At 42.8% G+C, this 21,406-nt stretch overlaps 1 protein-coding gene across 3 annotated transcripts in view; it reads left to right on the forward strand.

The window, feature by feature from the left end:
- Positions 1–5,227: 5,227 nt before the first annotated feature.
- NXPE3 (neurexophilin and PC-esterase domain family member 3) overlaps positions 5,228–21,406 on the forward strand; it is a 55,798-nt gene continuing 39,619 nt past the window's right edge. For 2 of the 3 annotated variants that reach the window (XM_082392127.1, XM_082392128.1), the window contains exons 1-3: positions 5,228–5,347; positions 8,602–8,792; positions 12,521–12,809. In XM_082392127.1, coding sequence (XP_082248253.1) covers positions 12,717–12,809 — 93 coding nt within the window. In that variant the 5' untranslated portion in view covers positions 5,228–5,347; positions 8,602–8,792; positions 12,521–12,716. The remainder of the gene's footprint in view (positions 5,348–8,601; positions 8,793–12,520; positions 12,810–21,406) is intronic. The other variant, XM_082392126.1, reaches the window with a different exon arrangement.

Raw genomic sequence — 21,406 nt, forward strand, 5'->3', positions numbered from 1 at the left:
GCCCAAGCCAGAGAGCAGCTCATTCCCAGGAAGTACTGTGACTGGCCTGGATACAGGCCCCCACAGAGAAGACTCATTTAGGAGTATTCAGCAGGCTGAGAGTGCAAGCCACAGAGGGACACAACTTGTTTCTCCCATGGGGAAACTTGCCCTGGCCTCTCAATTAGCTCCAGAAGGCCAAGGGCCTTTGACTCCTTTGTTCATTCAGCATAACTTTACTGCTGTCTACTCTGTGCCAGGCCCTGTGCCAGGTGCAGTGGACAAAGAGAGGAATCAGACACAGTCCTTACTTTCAGGGAATTCAGAATATAATAGAAAAATATATTTATAAATAAGTCGTTGTGATTCAAGGTAAAAAGGATGCAGAAAGGAGTCAGACAAACTTGGCCCTCAAGGAGTTCATAGCCTAGCAGAGGCCCAGGCTAGGTCGGAACATGGACAATAACACAGGGCAGCCTGTGATAAGGCCCAAAGAGAGGCTCAGGCCATGTGCTCTGGCAGCACAGGGAAGGATGACACAACAGCCACTGGATGATGCAGTGGGGAAAATTCACAGCTTATCAGAGAAGACTGAGCAGCCTAATCTGGCCAAAGTGGAAGTAATGAATCCTACTGCCTTGGGGAGGGGATTATGCAGCCTCAGGCTGACCTCTGTGGGTCCCTTGGGCTACCCAACAGGCAGGGTGCAAAGTCTCTTATCTATGGATGCAGCTGCATGATATCCTGTGGATATCTGAGGGGAGACTGGTGACCAGGAGGAACAGGTCCAAATAACAAGGGCCCATGGTAAAAGTTAGGAGCCTAGGAGTGAGTGAACCAGGAGGGCCTCGGGGGTCAAAGGACCACAGCCTACACAGATCCCACATGTCACGGAGCAACTAAGCCCGTGCGCCACAACTACTGAGCCTGTGTACCACAACTACTGAAGCCCATGAGCCCTAGAGCCTGTGCGCTGCAACTACTGAGCCCACACGCTGCAACTGCTGAAGCCCGCGTGTCTAGAGCCTGTGCTCCACAACAAGAGAAGCCACCACAATGAGAAGCCCATGCACTGCAACAAAGAGTAGCCCCTGCTCACCACAACTAGAGAAAGCCCACATGCAGCAACGAAGACCCAACACAGCCAAAGAAAAAAAAGAAAACAGAGGGGATTGAAAGCAAGTCAGCAGAATAACACTGCTTTCTGTGTACTTTCTCTTTTGTCTTTGAAGGAAAAGAAAATCTTTTTGCACTTCAAAAAAGATTCTTCCAGGGACTTCCCTGGTGGTCCAGCGGTTAAGACTCCACACTTCCACTGCAGTGGGCACAGGTTCGATCTCTGGTCGGGGAACCAAGATCCCGCATGCCACATGGTGCGGCCAAAAAAAAAAAAAAGATTCTTCCAAATTTAGATAATTTAACATACAGAGCTGAGAGAAGAGTCCTTTTAAAATGCTGTAAATTGAAGCTGACTCCCAATTTGGTGATTAGGCGGATATTGGTAATTGTTTTAGATGTATCTGAATCAGCAAGAGTAATGGTTTCCAAACTTTTTGCTAATCAAAATATTGGTAGTACATATTGCATGATTCCATTTATATGACATTCTGGAAAAAGACCACACTATAGGGAGAGAAAACAGGATTAGTGGTAGCCGAGAGTTGAGGGCAGGTGAGGCTGCTCGTGGGAATTTTTAGGTGATGAAACTATTCTATACAGTACTGTGGCTGTGGATACATGATTCTAGATATTTGTCAAAACCTATGCAACAGTACACAAAGACTGAAGTTTTACTATATGCAAATTTTACCCCCCAGATCTTAACTAGGATATCAGGGGATCTCAAGATGGAATGAGGACTATGACAAATGAATATGTTTTACAGATGTATGACATAAACTCACTGAAGGGGATAGGAAAAAGGGAGATGACCTAAGTAACTTTGGAAAATTGTTTTGACTGTATACTGTAAGTGTCTTAGTCTGTTTGGGCTGCTATAACAGAATACCATAGACTGGGTGGCTTATAAACAACAGAAATTTATTTTTCACAGTTCTGAAGGCTGGAAATCCAAGAACAAGGCATCCAGTGTCTGGTGAGGGCCAGCTTCCTGTTTCATAGATGGCCATTTTCCCACTGTGTCATCACATGGTGGAAGGGGTGAAGGAACCCTCTGGGGAGAGTGGAGCAAAGGAATACGCATTAACTCCAAAACAGGGAAAAATATTCCCAAACGAGGCAACAAGCTCAGCACAAGCCACGAGCTTTTCTCTCTTGGTCAGGAAGTATTCCAAGCCAAAGCCTCATGCCTGAAAGACTGCCTTTCCCAACAAGAGGCAATTAAGGTTAAATGAGATCATAAGGCTGTGGCCCTAACCTGATGAGAATGGTGTCTTTATAAGAGGAGGCGGAGACACCAGAGAGTTCTCATTCTCTCTGCCATATGAGGACACATTGAGAAGGTGTTTATCTACAAGCCAGGAAGGGAACTCTCACCAGGAACTGAATCAGCTGGCATCTTGAACTGGGGCTTCCAGCCTCCAGAACTGTGAGAAAATAAATTTCTGTTGTTTAAGCCACTCGGCCCATGGTATTTTATTATGGCACTCTGAGCAGACTAATACAGGCACCAAATACCTCTTCTAGTCTCCACCCTTGGCAGCATCTTCTCATTGTCTGTGGTGTTTTGCAATAGGGTGGTTGGTATCCAATGTGACAGCAGTCACTTATTTTGAACAATGGCTTGATGGTTCTTCTGGCCCAAATTTCAGTCACTTGCTCAAAAGGAGGAAGCAAAGGAACTGAATCAGGAGCTGATGTGGACCCAGGAGTGCTTATGCAGCAAGCTTCTGCCATCAGAGATGGAGCCAGACTTGCTGGTGAATACCCCTCAAGTTAGCTGCATCATAAACAAGCTTAATTTGCTTTTGTTTACCTAAACTTAGGATCCGTTCTTTGTTTTACTTAGAGAAATAAAGTTTAGTAACATTAGCATCTAAACCATTTCTGCAGACAGGTCAGAAATGACCAGTTCCTTTGGTTTCATATCAAAATATACAAACCTATGTTCTCATTTTTCTTCCCCAGCTCAAAGTTAGGTTATCATAAATGCAACATTTAGAAATTCCTTATGCTATGTCATAACCTGAGATAGGGAATTCAAGAGGAAGAGATTTGGGACTCTCTTTTGGTACTTTTCATTTGTCTTCTCACTTATTCCTAAGTGCAGGTTAGTGTTGCCCCTAATTTACAGTTGAGGAAATGAACTCAGAGACGTTAAGTACTTTGTTTGGGATGGCACTGCTAATAAGAGACAAAGCTGTGAATTAGACTGAGTCAGGCTAGGATCCAAAGTGCATGTTTTTTTTTGTACAGTAGTACTCTCCACTGGGAGTGTGGTGACTTTGCAGTCAGAGATCTTTTAAGAATCTAGTAGTGATGGACAGGCATCTCTGGTCCCTGCCACTCTTGTTTGTGTCTGTAATAACCGTAAAATATAAGATCACTAAAATGCCTTAGAGGGTTTGAATGGGGGTTAATAAGGCTCACCAATGGTCCAAAATCATGACTAGGAGTCAGCATGTGCTATTTAAGTATTAGCCACTTGCCAGACAGCCAAACTGTGAAAGACGGGTGGCAGGGAGTCCACCTACTGGAAGATGGGACTTAGAGCAGAAGTCTATTATATGGGGCTGTTGATCACTAGGCACAGAGGCAATGGAAACCACCTTTTATGAGTACAAAAGGCTGATCCTCGAGAAAGAAGAATGAAAGGATTACTCCAGAAGAGACTGCCCCATGTAGAACCTCCTTTTATTCCAGTCATACGGGTGACCCATGCATGCAGGTCTGCCATGAAAACTTCTGAATGAGCACATAGAGTCCATTGTGGTCAGTAAATGTCAAATATTTTGACCTTGGAACAACAGTCTTGGGCAGTCTACTTTTGTTTTTTTCTTGTTGTTTGTTTGTTTGTCTTTTTGGCTGTGTTGGGTCTTCGTTGCTGTGCTCAGGCTTTCTCTTGTTGCCTCGAGCGGGGGCTACACTTCGTTGCGGTGTCGGGTTTCTTGCTGTGGTGCCTTCTCTTGTTGTGGACCATGGGCGCTAGGGCCAGGTCTTCAGTAGGTGCAGCACACCTGCTCAGTAGTTGGCAAGGGAGGGCCCTAGAGCGCATGGGTGGGGCAGTCTACTTTTAGAGGCTGCGTTTTGCTGGGATAAACTGGGGTTAACCCCACTGTGTTCCCAGCCCTGAGGAACACGGAGCACCCCTGCCATCTCTTCCGGTTTCCTGAGCAAGTGCTTCTGTCTTCGAAGGACTCCTCTCAGTTCCTGAATTTCACATAGTTGCTACAGACGTTTTACTGCTTAGAAGAAAGTCTAAAATAGGATTACCTAGAATTCGGGTGTGTGTGTGGGGAGTATTCAGGCCTTTTTGCTGGAAGACCCATGTCATGTACAGGGCGAGTAAAAGCAAAAGGGTTGTTTTAAGGGCTAACAGAATACGTCCACTAATTTCAAGCAAGGAAAGATTCAAGAACCCAATGGCTCTCTGCTGGATCTTGGCAAATCTTTTTTTAAAAAAATTAATTAATTAATTAATTTTGGCTGCCTGGGGTCTTCATTGCGGTGCGCAGGCTTCTCATTGCAGTGGCTTCTCTTTGTTGTGGAGCATTGGCTCTAGGCACGCAGGCTTCAGTAGTTGCAGCACGCGGGCTCAGTAGTTGTGGCTCACAGGCTCTAGAGCGCAGGCTCAGTAGTTGTGGTGCACGGGCTTAGTTGCTCCGCGGCACGTGGGATCTTCCCAGACCAGGGCTGGAACCCGTGTCCCCTGCATTGGCAGGTGGATTCTTAACCACTGCGCCACCAGGGAAGCCCCAGCTTGGCAAATCTTATTTCTCTGGTGCAGGGAACAAAACATTGCGCCACTTAGCGGAAAGACGGCCCAAGTAGGGGGATCTGGGGTTTGGTCACTTAGGCTGAGAAGACAAAAGCTTCGAAATGGATGCTCCCTGGGGCAATCCTGACGTCTGAAGGCGACAGGAGCCGGGGTCCTGATAGGGGCCAGAGCTCAGACCACAGGGCAACAGCAGCAGGACACCCTCGCGCGTGAGCCTGGTGGTGCGGAGCTCGACAGGCGCCAACTCTGCGTGCTTGCTCCGGAGGACGCTTGCGCTCCAAGCCCGCGGCTGTCAGTCAGCGCCCTCGGTCCGCCCCTCCCAGAGCTCAACCAATCGCAGCCGGGGGTCGGGGGTGAGGCGACACAGCTGGTCCAGGAAGCCGGGGCCAGGCGGCCTGGTGCAGCTGTGACGGATCAGGGCGTCCAGGTCCCCAGCCGCCGGAGAGCGCACGTCGGGAGGCCAGAGCGGAGGTGAGTGCCAGCCTGCGGCTTGTGCTCCAGGGCCGGGCAGGGCCTCTGTCGCCCGAGCGAACCATTGCCTGGCTCCTCCCGGGCGCCTCTCGGCTGCTAAGCCCCTTCCTCCGCGCTTTGGCTCCCGAGCTCCGGCCCGGTGCAGAGGAGCTGCAGCCCCGGGGGTCATGGCTGGGGCATCTGAACCTGGAACGGGAGGCTCCGGCCCAAGTCGGGGCAGAGTTAAAGCCCCCGGCTGCCGTAGCCTTGGTCCGGAGTAGCCTGAGCTGCAGCCGGTCCCTGGGCGGGGCTGGGCGCGAGCATCTCCATCCTCAGCTTTCTCGACTTGCTGCAACACCCGCAGGAGCAGCCGCAGCGCGGCAGAGCCCAGACTTCCGGGCCGCTAAAGACTCCTTCCCCTAACACCTTTTCTAAGCGAGTGCGGGGCACTTGGAGACGCCTCCCTCCTCTGCCCGGATCTCCAGTCTCATCGCTGCTCCGAGACCCAGCTGCCTCTTGGCTGGCGGTCCTCTCATGCGTTGGACTATTCTGGTTTTACTGAGCTGTCGTTTTGGGACATCACATTGTGGTCGCTTGGGTAAAGTGTGACTCTACAAGCTGTGATGTGGAGACTCTGCCTGGCCTGTCGCTCATCTCCACTTGATCAAAGACCACTAGTGTGGTGGTAAGAGGGATTCACAGGATTTATACAAAATTTGTAATTGTCTGTAAAATTTTCCTTGCTTTCATTATTTACTCTAAAGGAGGATTGTTGCCACATTTTCTAAAGAATAAAGGATCACGCTGCTTTGATGGATCTCTCCCCTTCTCACTGTGGTTAATTATCATTTGGAACATCAGCGTGCCCTTGAAGCTGGCGGCACTCCCAGACCCTGATCACTGTCTCAGTCTAAGCAGTAGAACAGCACACTGTTCCTCTATAGTGTTTGGGCTCCGCTTTCCTTTGACTGTGTTTAATATCTTCTGTGTCTTTCATCCTCACAATCTCTCTGGGCCTGATACAGTGCAGTTATTTGTTACTGAGAAAGGAAACGAAGGGATAGATCCCTGAAGTAGGGTTGACTATCCGCATTGACCCAGAATCGGATTGTCCTGGAGGGACAATGTAAGTTACAATTCAAACATCATTTCTGAAAGGCCATCCCTGACCAATTTGTACAAATAAGACCCTCTGGCCACTCTATACCATTGGTTCTCCTCCCTGGCTGTGTATTATAATTATCTGCAGACCTTAAATAAAAAGCTGTTTCTCGGACCCTACTCCTATGGATTCTGATCCGGTTGGTTGAGTGGAATGCAGGCATTGGTATCTTTATAAGCTTCTGGGATGATATTAATGGGCATGCAAGGTTAAAGACCACCGCCTATCAACATGCCCTATTTTTTTCTTATAGCACTTTTTGCTTTGTGACTTATTTAACTGATTTGTTTACTTCTCTACCCTACTGCCCCCGCCTCCACCCCCCCCCCCACCCCGGATATTATGAAAGCATTGGGGTGCTGCTTTGAAAGAAGAGAGGGCCTAGGTGAGTCAGCATTTTGGGCATGTGAGATGGGGGTACGTGAAAGAGAAGTGGAATGGAATCTGGGGAAACAAGTCCTGTAGACTTCTGTCCCTGCCTCATTTTTATCCAAGGATTGATCTTATTTGGTTGACCCATCATCATCATGGTCTTGGATGAGTCTCCAGTTCTTCCTCTAGACATTGCCCTGTTAAGTTTCTAGGTTCTACTCAGCACCCTATGAAATACAGCTGATCTTTGGAAAGTTCGAGATACGAACATTTGAGTCTGGATATATTCCATGTAAACCTGTGCTTTTGTCTTTTATGTGTGGGGTCCTTGTATTCTGAATTAAAATTCCAGATACTTGCTCTGACAAGTACATCTATGTGGCTGGCGGGTCAGAGTATTTAGGATGGGGACTGTTCCAGAAACTGGGTGTGTGGTTGTTCAATAATGTATTGTTTTTGTGTAGTGGTTGTCTAAGAACGTTAGCCCCCCCCCCAGAGGGTGGGGTTGCTGCCTAATTTTGAAAAAGTTTTTATTTATTTATTTATTTTTGCATGCGTTGGGTCTGTGTTGCTGCATGCGGGCTTTCTCTAGTTGCAGCGAGCGGGGGCAGCATGGGCTTTAGGCGTGTGGGCTTCAGTAATTTAGCACGCGGGCTCTAGAGCGCAGGCTCAGTAGTTGTGGTGCACGGGCTTAATTGCTCCGTGGCAAGTGGGATCTTCCCGGACCAGGGCTCGAACCCACCAGGGCTCGAACCCATGTCCCCTGCGTTGGCAGGCGGATTCTTAACCACTGCGCTACCAGGGAAGCCCCTAATTTTCTTTTTAGTACTGAACTCAAGTATTTCATTTGTTACTGACAATTGTAATTCCAAGTGATATAAGCAATCACTTTGTAATTCTCTTGTGAGATGGGGGTAGGAGGTCAGGTACCTAATGGCAGTATAGGGTTGTTGCCACAGGCCATAAAGAATTTAGATTGGCTGGTAAATAGTCTTAATCAAAATTTAGCAAAACAGACCCAGCAGACCATGGATTTTACTTTTTACTTGTCATTTGAACATAAATATGAAGCATGAGTAAGTGGTGTACTAACATTTCAGAAAGATTTGAAAACAAGACTGCTCAAGTTGAGATTCCTCATGGAGTGATCACAACTTTTAGATGTGTCCAGATACTTCTTGCTTTCTCTAGTGGTAGGATGGATCATTGAACTACATGATTATTCTAGTCTTTAAGAAAATATGGACCTACTGTATAGCACAGGGAACCCTACTCAATACTCTGTAATGGCCTATATGGGAAAAGAATCTAAAAGGAGTGGATATATGTATATGTATAATTGATTCACTTTGCTGTACCCCTGAAATCAGCACAGCATTGTAAATCAACTGTACTCCAATAAAAATTAAAAAAAAAAAGAAAAATAACATGGAGCTTTTATCTGTGGTTTATATTTTTTCCAGTTATGTTGCTATTTATAAGGTTTTGACCTTTACCTCAGATCTGAGAATGATTTGCCCTGTGTAAGTTCATGAATATAAATAGCCACTTATTGTTGGGTTTTTTTTTTTTTTATTACTAGGAAAGGAAATGTTCCTATCCTTATTCCGCCCACTACTTTGTACTGAAATCTATGTACATCTCTTTGCTATAAAATTGTATTCTTGATTTCAAATATATTTTCCTTTGCTTCATTTTCAGTATCTTTAACCTGTATTTCATGTGCTTATCTCTGTTGCAGCAGGAAGAATGGTATAAAAATGAAAAACATCAACATGTGCTTCGAATGTGTCAAGAAAAGAATAAGGGCTCTCACGATTGCTTGAGTTCAGATTTTACACCGGAAGGAAAGTTAGATGTAAACCCTAATTTCTTAGTTCTGATAAGTATCTCTTCTTGGGAACTGGAAATTTCCAAAAAAAAAAAAAAAAGGTAAATTAAATTCAATTATATATTTTTATTTTTTGGTTGATCTAGGAAACTTTTTTTTAGAGTCATTCCTATCTAGCACTATTGTTCTTACTCAATTCTAAGGCAATTTGAGATACCAAATGATATTTTCCTGCTCTCTTTGCAAATAGATTTCTTGCTATAATGCCTAGGTTTTATATTTGTAGGAAAAACCCAGAAATCTGTTACAGATTTCTTTTTTCACTTTGGAATCTTTCATTTTAAATTTGTTTTCTCATATCTGATTTAATGCCTTGTTTCTCCTATAGCTCATCTTTAATTATTACTTTTAGAAACCAGCTTTTTTATTTATATTTGTGATTTTTATTTCCTGGTGAAGATGAAGGAGAAAAACAAAAACCACCCAGAGGTGACAACTATCAACATTTTAGTATGTGTCTGTTCAAAGAGAGGTCTGTCTGGTACACCTCAGGCTGTATCTACTTAGGTGTGCAGATGGATCTCTCAATCTCAGTGTTCCACCTACTTGTAGCAGGAAGTCAGATCTTTTCCTGGCATGACCTTCCATAATGATTTTTATAAGAAGTCCCTGGCTGTGAGGGGCTTCTTGCATGTTTGCATTGCTGCCTATAAGGCCTTTTGTTCCTTTAGCTCTGAAGTCTGCTGCCCTTGTGCCATCCTTCTGCGCCACTGACCATTGCTGTGCTGCTGCTGAGCAGCTGTGAACCACACTGCCGTCCTCTGAGCTGCTGGCCTTTCCACAGTACGCAGACCACGGCTACGGTGGTGCAGCTGAGTTCCTGTGGAGTATTATCTTTGGTCTTCCCTCTCTGGCCATCAGGGAAAACCATGATTTTTTTTTTTTTTAACATCTTTATTGGAGTATAATTGCTTTACAATGGTGTGTTAGTTTCTGCTTTATAACAAAGTGAATCAGTTATACATATACATATGTTCCCATATCTCTTCCCTCTTGCATCTCCCTCCCTCCCACCCTCTCTATCCCACCCCTCTAGGTGGTCACAAAGCACCGAGCTGATCTCCCTGTGCTATGCGGCTGCTTCCCACTAGCTCTCTGTTTTACATTTGGTAGTGTATATATGTCCGTGCCACTCTCTCACTTCGTCCCAGCTTACCCTTCCCCCTCCCCATGTCCTCAAGTCCATTCTCTAGTAGGTCTGTGTCTTTATTCCCTTCTTACCCCTAGGTTCTTCATGACCTTTTTTTTTCCCCTTAGATTCCATATATGTGTTAGCATACGGTATTTGTTTTTCTCTTTCTGACTTACTTCACTCTGTATGACAGACTCTAGGTCCATCCACCTCACTACAAATAACTCCATTTCGTTTCTTTTTATGGCTGAGTAATATTGTATTGTATATATGTGCCACATCTTCTTTATCCATTCATCTGATGATGGACACTTAGGTTGCTTCCATGTCCTGGCTATTGTAAATAGAGCTGCAATGAACATTGTGGTACATGACTCTTTTTGAATTATGGTTTTCTCAGGGTATAGGCCCAGTAGTGGGATTGCTGGGTTGTATGGTAGTTCAATTTTTAGTTTTTTAAGGAACCTCCATACTGTTCTCCATAGTGGCTGTATCAATTTACATTCCCACCAACAGTGGAAGAGTGTTCCCTTTTCTCCACATGCTCTCCAGCATTTATTGTTTCTAGATTTTTTGATGATGGCCATTCTGACCGGTGTGAGATGATATCTCATTGTAGTTTTGATTTGCATTTCTCTAATGATTAATGATGTTGAGCATTCTTTCATGTGGAAAACTATGATTCTTGTGGCCAGCTCCTTGAGAAGGGTTTCTGCAGAGGAGCAGTTGGGTCCCTGGAGACAGAGTTATTTCCTTTATTTCACAGCCATTTCCTTCCTAGAATTTACAGGCACTTCAGGGTGGGTAGGTAGCTGGGTGTTGGAGAGGGGTGATGTTGGGGGGCTATGAAATGGTTAAGTGCAGTCTTTCACAGTACTTGGCATCCCTGTGGAGGTGGCCAGGAGTGGGGGATTTATTCCTCCTTAATTTAGGAGAGAAATACCTCTTGCCTAACATGAGTGTAAGCGCTGCCAGGGGAATTTCTGGCACTTAGTACAGTGTGCGGTACAGAGTAAGCCTCCATAATTATTTATCGTGTGGATTGTTGAATCAGCATATATCATGTAAAGAGCTAAGTACTGGGAAGGAATCAAAAAGTATGATACGTTGTTATCCTTAAGTTGCTTTTCTCTGATATATAGTTTCTGGTTTTTTTTGTTTTTTTTTTAAAAAGTCTTAATTGGTATAGAGTAGTTGGGGAGACGAGAAATACATAGAAATACAGAGATCAGCTGAGAAGTGAAAAACGTAAGTGCTGTGGGAATTCTGAGGATGGAAAGCATATTGGAATAGCTTAGCCTTGTCTCCTTTATGAAGCTGGGGTGACGAAGTGTTGTTGTATGTCCTTGTGGTATGGGACTTGTGGTATTGGAACGGATTAGACCAGAAGAGTGGAGGAGTGAGGGAAGAGGGGGCTTGCCAGGTCCAACACAAAACTGTAGGAGTATTGGTGCAGCTGAGGGAGTCTGAGGTCCTCTGCACTGTGGTTACGCACCCTCTTCACCTTTACCTCTCTATCCTGCCTTCCATGGAAAGCCTCACTGGGAACTAAACACTAACATTTTCACTGCTTACCTATATCATAAAAGCAGCTGGGGGACTTCCCTGGTGGCGCAGTGGTTGAGAATCCACCTGCCAATGCAGGGGACACGGGTTCGAGCCCTGGTCTGGGAAGATCCCACATGCCACGGAGCGGCTGGGCCCGTGAGCCACAACTACTGAGCCTGCGCGTCTGGAGCCTGTGCTCCGCAACAAGAGAGGCCGCGGTGGTGAGAGGCCCGCGCACCGTTATGAAGAGTGGTCCCCACTCGCCGCAACTAGAGAAAGCCCTCGCACAGAAACGAAGACCCAACTCAGCCATAAATAAATAAATAAATAAATAAATTAAGAAAAAAAAGCAGCTGGGGAGAGCATTTTAAAATAATTACATGGAAGAACAGTTAGGAGCCACATACTCTCCAGTCCTCTGCCTCTAGCAGGTGTGCTGAAGGGTTTGGGGGAGCTGTTACTCCTGAAGCTTAGCTTTCCTCTCCTACATCTTCAGGGCAGGTGTCTTTGCTCCTGCGCCTTGTTACTCAGCTGAGGGAGCATCAGAACCACATGCGTGGTGAGGGAGCCAGAAACCCAAAGGGTGTGTCCTGTCTCCTGCCATACAGAGGGATGGCATCCCTGTTTTCTAGAGGTTATCAGAATGGTTTGCACCTAATCCCAGATCTTCTCATAAAATCACAGGTTTTCTTCTTACTGCTCTTTAAATATAATTACTCTAGTAATGTAATAAAACTTCAACTGTAAGGGAAGGGAAGTGGTTTTATTTACTTAGACCTCTTGAGAAAATTAACACTTGAATTTTGTAATTTTTAAGGGTTTGAAGATACTCTTCTTTGCTCTCTTAAAAGTTAAAACCTAAATAGGTAGTAGGACAAATATCTCTGTGTTTACACAGAAGCCTGGAGCTGGGTTTAATTAAATTGTCCAGATATGGAATAGATGTTACTGTGCTCTGTTTCTTTGCTTTCTCTTATGACTTTGGGTCTTCAGTAAGGTTAAGGAAGAGGAAATATGGTGTCTCTCCTTTTACTCCACTCTTAAGCTGTTGTAATTGGTAATCTGTTTTCTCATCTCCCCTCTTCGAAGGAGTCCTTTGGAGAAAAATGTGCTTCTTAAATCAACCCCAGCTGCTCTTTTATACAAAGAACTCGTAAGGAAACTAGCGGAAAAGAAGCAAGTCAAACTGAAAGCTCACCTGCAGCTCAGAAAAACGAAGACATGGAGTTTTAAGGAGTGAAGGGAGCATGGTGTCGGCCATGGGTGATCAAGACACAGCCAGACAATGTGGATCAGTTTCTTCAAACTACGTTTTTTCTGCTGTCTGCTTGCAGTACTGATGGTGGTAGTGCTGGTCATCAATGTCACTCAGGTAGAGGTGAGTACTCAGCATGCTGCTTCATAACTAAGGGAACCAAGTCGAGGGATTTGGGGCTAACTAGCCTGGAAGACGTTGATCATCAGGAAACTTATCTCAGTCACAGTTTCTGTTTTCATTCATTCAATAAGTGTTTGAGTGCCTTCAATGGTTATAATACTGTGCTAGTCACCAAAGGTGCAGTGGTTTCTTCACTATGGAGCTCGTATTCTAAATGTGCATGGGAGAAAATAAGAGTAATAAGTAATCATAGAGTATAATAATAAATGATAATTAGAAATTGTGAGAAGTACTGTAGAGATAAGAAAGTGGGTTCTGTAGAGTAGCTTTAGAGTGATGAAAGAAAGTCTTTTCAAGAAGGGGACCTTTTAGCTGACTCCTGGCAGAAAGCTGAAGGAGTATTTCAGGGGAGGGAGATGATGATGTCTGTTTTTTTTTTTTTTTAATATTTATTTATTTATTTTTGGCTGCTTTGGGTCTTTGTTGCTGCATGCAGGCTTTTTCTAGTTACGGTGAGCAGGGGCTACTCTTCCTTGCAGTACGTGGGCTTCTCATTGCGATGGCTTCTCTTGTTGCGGAGCACGGGCTCTAGGCGTGCGGGCTTCAGTAGTTGTGGTGCATGGGCTCAGTAGTTGTGGCTCGCAGGCTTAATAGTTGTGGCGCACGGGCTTAGTTACCCTGCGGCATGCGGGATCTTCCCAGACCAGGGCTCGAATCTGTGTCCCCTGCACTGGCAGGCGAATTCTTAACCACTACACCACCAGGGAAGTCCAATGAGTCTGTTTTAAGGACTGGGTGTGGTGCTCAGGACAGGGACCATGTCTTATTGAACCCTCACAAGTGCCTGGCGTTGACAAGGTACTTAGTAGTAGTCCCCTCTCCCCCTCTCTTCCATTCCCTTCATGAACTCACAGATCACCAAAATTTATGGAGTATTTTTTATCTAAACTGATGCTGTCCTTTTAATTTTGTTGGCTTGTGGTACTTCTCAGGTTATAGGTCCAACTTAATTATGGTATTTCTTTGCTTTTTGGATTTTGCTGTAGACTGAAGGTTTGTGTCTCTCGAACATCCCGGCCCTGTGGGAGCTCAGGTTACTGTTTTCTCTCATGCTGTCGTGTGGTTCTTTCCCCAGCCTCCAGGAGTTTCCTTATACACTTGTGCTCTCCAGTACTCTGCTGAATACTTAATTAGGACTCTCTGTAGGTCTCCTGAGTTCTGTGTGCAGCTGTCTCCTACTGTTACTGTCCTGTGGATTCTAATCAGCTTGGTCTTTTAAGACTCTCAGCTCATCTCCTCAATTTAGGGGGTGCTCCAGGCTCCACCTGGGTTCCCCTCTTGCTGCTGCAGCCTGGAGATGCTCTCAAGGCTGTAAGCAAAGGGCAATCAGTCATAGGGATCATTTCCTTTATTTCCCATCTTTCAGGCATCATGTCTTTCGTTGTCTGATGTGCAGTGTCTGGAAAGCCACTGTTTCAGGTGGAGGAGTAAATCTCACTGTTGCTGTATCTTGGCTGCAAGTGGAAGTCTGAGGGACTTGCATTTGAGGGGAAAGAGTTCATAGAGGAGCTGGAGAGAAGAATTAATGGACCAAGGAGAGGAGGAGAGGATGGGACCTATAGTACAGATGGAGCAATAACTATGTAGAATGAGGGACATGGTACATTGTGAGTGTTCTTGTTATCATTTTATTATTAATTATGTAGGAGGAGCCGTGCTGCTTCCTCTGACCTAACAGGGAAAAATGTCATAATGGTTGGCAATGTAGATACATTTGCTGCTGGAAGGTAAGACATTGAGGGAGTGCTTGCCTAGAGAGGAGGCGGAAGGTGGAAGGAGGGTGGAGCCCAGGAGGTTGGTACGTAGGGGCTTGAAAGAATGGGGGTGGAAGATGGAGCTGACCCTGCAGGATGATAGAGGGGCAATAACTTTCAAGATCATATGTATGCATGGCGCTTACTTGCATTGGTTTTGTGAGTGTGTGTTTTGTTTTACCACGTTCAACAGCCTGGGTGTAAGAACAGAGAGGATAGTTGTGTAGGTCTCGGATGGCCGAGGAGGTAGGAGAAAGAGAGACTTGAGAGGTTAGGCTATAGTCCCACATCGTTAATGTCATTATAATCAGGAAGGAATGTTAGGAATTATTGTTAGGAATTCCCCTAATAGTCCTGCTGTAGTTCTTGGAAACTTCTGGAGAATGTCCGCTAACAGCGCTAGCTATCTGCACGAACACAAACCGAACAATAATGGAGAAGGGTGGTGGCAGTAATATAAATGATGTAGGACAATTTTAATATTGAAAATATAAATAGATCTTTTAGTGGAGTGTGGTGAGACACTTTCCCTCGTCTAAAGAGGTTATCTTGTCCAGGCTGAGAGTATTGTTATGACTTTTAAACTGTTCAGTTTACTACTATGATGATAATTGTTAAAGAAGCTTGGGGTGGGGAGTGGGGAGTGGGAAAGGCTCTGAACCTTGGTCGTCTCCCATCCCTTAATCCCTGGTCTGTCCTAGGCTTCTGAGCCTGATTGTACTCTCCTTGCAATTAGAGTATCTGAGTATTTTCTAAAAAGCACAGGTTCAATTTTAATTAAAAATATCACATAAGAAAATTAACCATCACAGGTGGTAAGGGGAGAAAAAGCATTTTCAAATATGCCAAATTCAGAGTTGGTTAAGATAAACAAACAAAACAAACAGCACTAAATGCAGCAAATATTCTTTCCATTGGTAACAGGTCTCCTTCATGTTTTTGTTTCCTCATCTGATGCTCAAGTTAGTCTCCTTTATATTGTATATGCAGAGTTTTTTGAAATTTAAGAAAGGAATATTTCCTTTGTCACGACTATTACATTTTTACTTAGTTTTCCAACATGAAATGTGGTTAGATACTTTAAATTCTTCAGCTTCTGAAACATTAATAAAGATTTATTGAATGAAAGTTGAATAAATTCAAAATAATTCATGGGGGTTTAAAAAAATACAAATCCTAGGACATCCCGTTTGCTCCATCTCAGATGTGTCACACCAAAATCCCCACATTTCCTAAGATTTGGCCAAATTCAGTTAAACAAATAGAGGAACAAATAAGATCCACAAACTAGCGAAACCTCTCTAGTTAGGTGATTGTGAGTAGAACAACTACTATAGTGAATTCACAGATTTCTGAATTTCTAGAAGTCTCTGAATGTAAAGGACTTATTATCATGTTGGTATATATGGTAGGCTGAATAAAGCCCCCAAAGATGTCAGTGTTTGAATTCTCAGAACCTGTGAATATGTTATCTGATAAAAGGGACTTTGCAGACAAGTTAAAGTTAAGAATCTTGAGATAGGGATATTATTCAGGATTATTTGGGTGGGCCCAATATAATCACATGGGTCTTTATAAGAGAGTGGCAGGAAGGTGGAGGTGATATGATGATGGAAGTGGAGATTAGAATGATGCAGGTAGAAACCATGGGAGAAAAAATATCACATATGAGAAGGAGATATATATCAATATCTAGCAAAAGTTTGTAGGGAGAGTTCTCTGTTAGTTCTCTGATAACCTCTCATTGAGGATGGCCTGTATTTATTTGTTTTTTCCTTATTCATTGATATTTTAAATATATATGTTTTCTGATTATGAAAACAATACCAGTGTATTAGGGCTTTTGGCTGCAAATAAAGCTGATTCAGTCTGGCTTTAATATTAAGGAATAATATTCATTTAGAATAGAAGTCAGGAGGTATAGTTGAGCATAATTCATTTTGCTATTTTTTCTTTTTTTTTTTTAAGTTACTCTCTTTTTATTTATTTATTTATTTATTTATTTATTTATTTATTTATTTATTTATTTATTTATTTATTGGCTGCCTTGGGTCTTTGTTGCTGCGCGCAGGCTTTCTCTAGTTGTGGCGAGCAGGAGCTGCTCTTCATTGTGGTGCGCGGGCTTCTCTTGTTGTGGAGCACGGGCTCTAGAGCGCAGGCTCAGTAGTTGTGGCACACAGGCTTAGTTGGTCCGTGGCATATGGGATCTTCCCGGACCAGGGCTCGAACCCATGTCCCCTGCGTTGGCAGGCGGATTCTTAACCCCTGCGCCAGCAGGGAAGTCCCATTTTGCTATGTTGAGCGTAGTTCAGGCTCCATTTCTCTGTAAGTCTCTCAGCTGTGCCCTCTGTACATTAGCTTTGTCTATGGCGTCCTCTTTCATGGTTGGACTTTAGGTTGCTGCCACAGCAACAGGTGGTTGCTTTCTTGTACCTGTCCAGCTTGAGATACAATTTTTTCCCTCAAAATATTCTCAAGAGTTACTTGCATTTTTTTCATTGGCAAGTAAAATTCAGAGAGCTGTTCCCAGAGTACTGGTGGTATCTGGATTCGGGTGCATGAATCCATCAGAAACATGCAGCAGCTTTTCATAGAACAGAATTGGGTCACAGGCCCATTCCTGAATCAGTCACTTGGGATTATTCTTTGATCAGTCAGGCCCGCCCCTGAGCTGACAGGTCAGTAAACAGCAGTGTTGTGTTTCAGTAGACAGGAGTGAAACAGGCCTGTGGGACAGGCAGGCGTAATGTTCACTCCAGTCCACACCTTACAGTGGCTCCAGGAGTGACCATTAGTGTTTCCTCTTGGCTCTGAATCTAAAAAGATGGCAGACCTTGAAGCTGCCCTTGTTACTGGCCTAGAATAGGGTTATCATTTGGGAAAATTAAGTAAATTGACATTTTTGCATTCTTTTTCATTTTTAAGTAGAATTCAGGTGACTTAGCACCAAGCATCTGGTGATTCTTGGATTGGGCTGTATGGGTCAGTTTGCTGGCCTTGAGTTGGTAGCTGGTGGCTACCCAAGGAACAAGAGTGACCATGGCAGAGGAAGAGAGGAAAAAGAAAGGAGAAGGAGGCATCCTGTGAGCACACAGTGCATGGTTTGGTCCTTAGTGGTTTGTCATAGCCTCACAACAACTAAAAAGGAGAGGGAGGCTGGAATATTTCCTAAAAGGTAATCTGTAGGTAAGGGAAATTTTTCTGTTTTTAAAAAATTGAGATATAATTACATATAACGTTGTGTAAGTTTAAGGTATATGATGTGTTGATTTGATACATTTATGTATTGTAATATGATTACCACTATAGTGTTAGCTAGCACTTCTATCATGTCACATAATTATCATTTCTTTTTATGGTGAGAACAGTTAAGATCTTGTTTCTTAGCAACTTTGAAGTTTGTTACATAAACTTATTATATTTATATTAATACAATAAAACAGTATTGTTGACTACAGTCACTATGCTATGCGTTTGATCTCTAGGACTTATTTATCTACTAGTTGCAAGTTTGTACCCTTAAACAATATCTCCCTAATTCCCCAATCCCCTAGCCCCTGGTAATCATTTTATTCTCTGTTTTCACGAGTTCAGCTTTTTTTTTTTTTTTTTTTTTTTTGGCCGCACCACGTGGCTTGTGGGATCTTAGTTCCCCTACCAGGGATTGAACCCGGGCCCTTGGCAGTGAAAGCATGGAGTCCTAACCACTGGACTGCCAGGGAATTGCGGAGTTCAGTTTTTCTAGATTTCACATATAAGTGATATGGAGTATTTGTCTTTCTCTGTCTGACTCATCTCACTTAGCATAATATTCCATTGTGCGTGTGTGTATGTATATATATATATATATATATACATACACACACACTGCATTTTCTTTATTCATCCATCAATGGACTTAGGTTCTTTCCATATCTTGGCTATTGTGAATAATGCTACAGTAAACACGGGTGTGCAGATATCTTTTTTTATACCTTTTTTCATTTCCTTAGGATATATACCCAGAAATGGGATTGCTGGATCATATGATAGTTCAATTTTTAATTTTTTGAGGAACCTTCATGCTGTTTTCTGTAGCAGCTGAACTAATTTACATTCCCAACAACAGTGTATAAGGGTTCCCTTCTCTCCCTATCCTCTTTATCTTCCTTATGATAGCCATTCTAATAGGTGTGATGTGATATCTTATCATGGTATTGATTTGCATTTCCCTGATGATTAGTGATGTTGATCATCTTTTCATGTACCTATTCACCATTTGGATGTCTTCTTTGGAAAAAATGTCTATTTAGTTCCTCTGCCCGTTTATTTATTTATGTATTTTTGGCTGTGTTGGGTTTTTGTTGCTGTGTGCGGGCTTTCTCCAGTTGTGGCAAGTGGGGGCTACTCTTTGTTGCAGTGCATGGGCTTCTCATTGCGGTGGCTTATCTTGTTGTGGAGCACAGGCTCTAGGCATGTGGGCCCAGTAGTTGTGGCTCGCGGGCTCTAGAGTGCAGGCTCAGTAGTTGTGGTGCATGGGCCTAGTTGCTCTGCGGCATGTGGGATCTTCCCGGACAGGGCTTGGATGTGTGTCCCCTGCATTGGCAGGCAGATTCTTAACCACTGTGCCACCAGGGAAGTCCCCCTCTGCCCATTTTTAAAATTGGATTTTGTTGTTATTCTTACTGAGTTGTATGAGTTCTCTATATATTTTAGATATTAACCCTTTATCTGATATATAGGTTGCAAATATTTCTCCCATTCCATAGGTTATCTTTTCATTTTATTGGAGCTATCTGTTGCAGTGCAGAAGCTTTCTAGTTTGATGTAATACCCCTTGTTGATTTTTGCTTTTGTTGCTTGTGCTTTTGGTGTCATATCTAAAAAAATCATTGCCAAGACCGATGCCAAGGCGCTTCTTCTTCTAGTATTTTACAATATCAGATCTTATGTTTGTTTTTAATCCATTTTGAGTTCATTTTTGTGAGTGGTGTAAGATAGGGGTTCAATTTCATTTGTTTGTTTGTGGTTATCCAGTTTTCCCAACACCATTTTTGAAGAGACTATGCTTTCCTCATTATTTGTTTGCTCCCTTATCAAATATTAGTTGACTGTTTATGTGGAGGTTTATTTCTGAACTCTTGATTGTATTCCATTGGTCTATATGTCTGTATTTATGCCAGTACCATACTGTTTTGATTACTATAGCTTTGTAGTACAGTTTGAAATCAGGACATGTGATACCTTTAGCTTTGTTCTTTTTTCTCAGGATTGCTTTGGCTATTTGGGATCTTTTGTTGTTCCACATAAATTTTAGGATTGTTTTTTCTATTACTGTGGAAAATGCCATTGGAATTTTTATAGGGTTTTTTTTTGATAGGGATCTATAGATGACTCTGTTAGTATAGGTGTTTTAACAATATTAATTCTTCCAGTCTATGAACATGGGCTCTCTTTCCATTTGTTTATGTCTACTTCAGTTTCTTTCATCAAAGTTTTCATTGTATAGATCTTTCACTTCCTTGGTTAAATTTATTCCTAATTATTTTATTGTTTTTGATGCTACTGTGAATGGGATAGTTTTCTTTATTTTTTTTCCAGATGTTTTGTTGTTAGTGTATAGAAATGCAATTAATTTCTGTATGTTGATTTTATATCCTGCAGCTTTACTGAATTTGTTGATTAGTTCCAACAGTTTTTTGATTGAGTCTTTAGGATTTTCTAAATACAGGTGACCCTTGAACAAGATGGGTTTGAACTGTATGGGTTCACTTATACATGGATTTTTTTTCAGTAGTAAATACTTCAGTACTACATAATCCACAGTTGGTTGAATCTATGGATGTGGAACTGCAGATATGGAGAAACCGTGTATATGGAGGGCTGACTATAAGTTATATGCAGATTTTCGACTGTGTGGAGGGTAAGTGCCCCTAACCTCTGCATTGTTCAAGGGTCAACCGTATGAGATGATATCATCTTCAAATAATGACAATTTTACTTCTTCATTTCTGATTTGGATGCCTTTTATTTCTTTGTCTTGCCTAATTACTCTAGCTGACACTTGTAGTACTATGTTGAATCAGAGTGGTGACTGTGGGCATCCTTGTCTTGTTCTTGATTTTAGAATAAAAACTTTTACTCTTTCACCATTGAGTGTGATATTAGCTGTGGGTTTGTTGTAAATAGCCTTTATTAAATTTACCTTCTATACCCAGTTTGTTGAGAGGTTTTTATCATGAAAGGATGTTGTATTTTATCAAATGCGTTTTCATTCTATTAATATGGTGTATCACATTTATTGTTTTGTGTATGCTGAATCATACTTGCATCCCAGGGATAAATCCCACTTAGCCATGGTATATATCCTTTTAATATATTGTTGAATTAATATTTTGTTGAGAAGTTTTGCATCTGTATTCATCAGGGATGTTGGCCTATAGTTTAGTTCCTTGTAGTGTCCTTATCTGGCTTTGGTATCAGGGTAATGCTGGTCTCATAAAGTGAATTTGGGAGTGTCCTCTCCTTTTCAATTTTTTGGAAGAGTTTGAGAAGTTTTGGTGTTGATTTTTAACACCAGCTTTTAGTTTTGTTGATCTTTTCTGTTGCTTTTCTGGTCTTTATTTCATTTATTTCCACTGTGATCTTTATTTCTTTCCTTCTGCTAACTTTGGGCTTAGTTTGTTCTTCTTTTTCTACTTCCCTGAGGTGTAAAGTTAGGTTGCATGAGATCTGTTTTCTTAATATATACATTTATTGCTATGAACATCCCTCTCAGAACTGCTTTTGCGGTAGGTTTTCCAT

The sequence above is a fragment of the Balaenoptera borealis genome, assembly GCF_965194805.1.
Source record: "Balaenoptera borealis genome assembly, chromosome: 5".
Classification (NCBI taxonomy): Eukaryota; Metazoa; Chordata; class Mammalia; order Artiodactyla; family Balaenopteridae; genus Balaenoptera; species Balaenoptera borealis.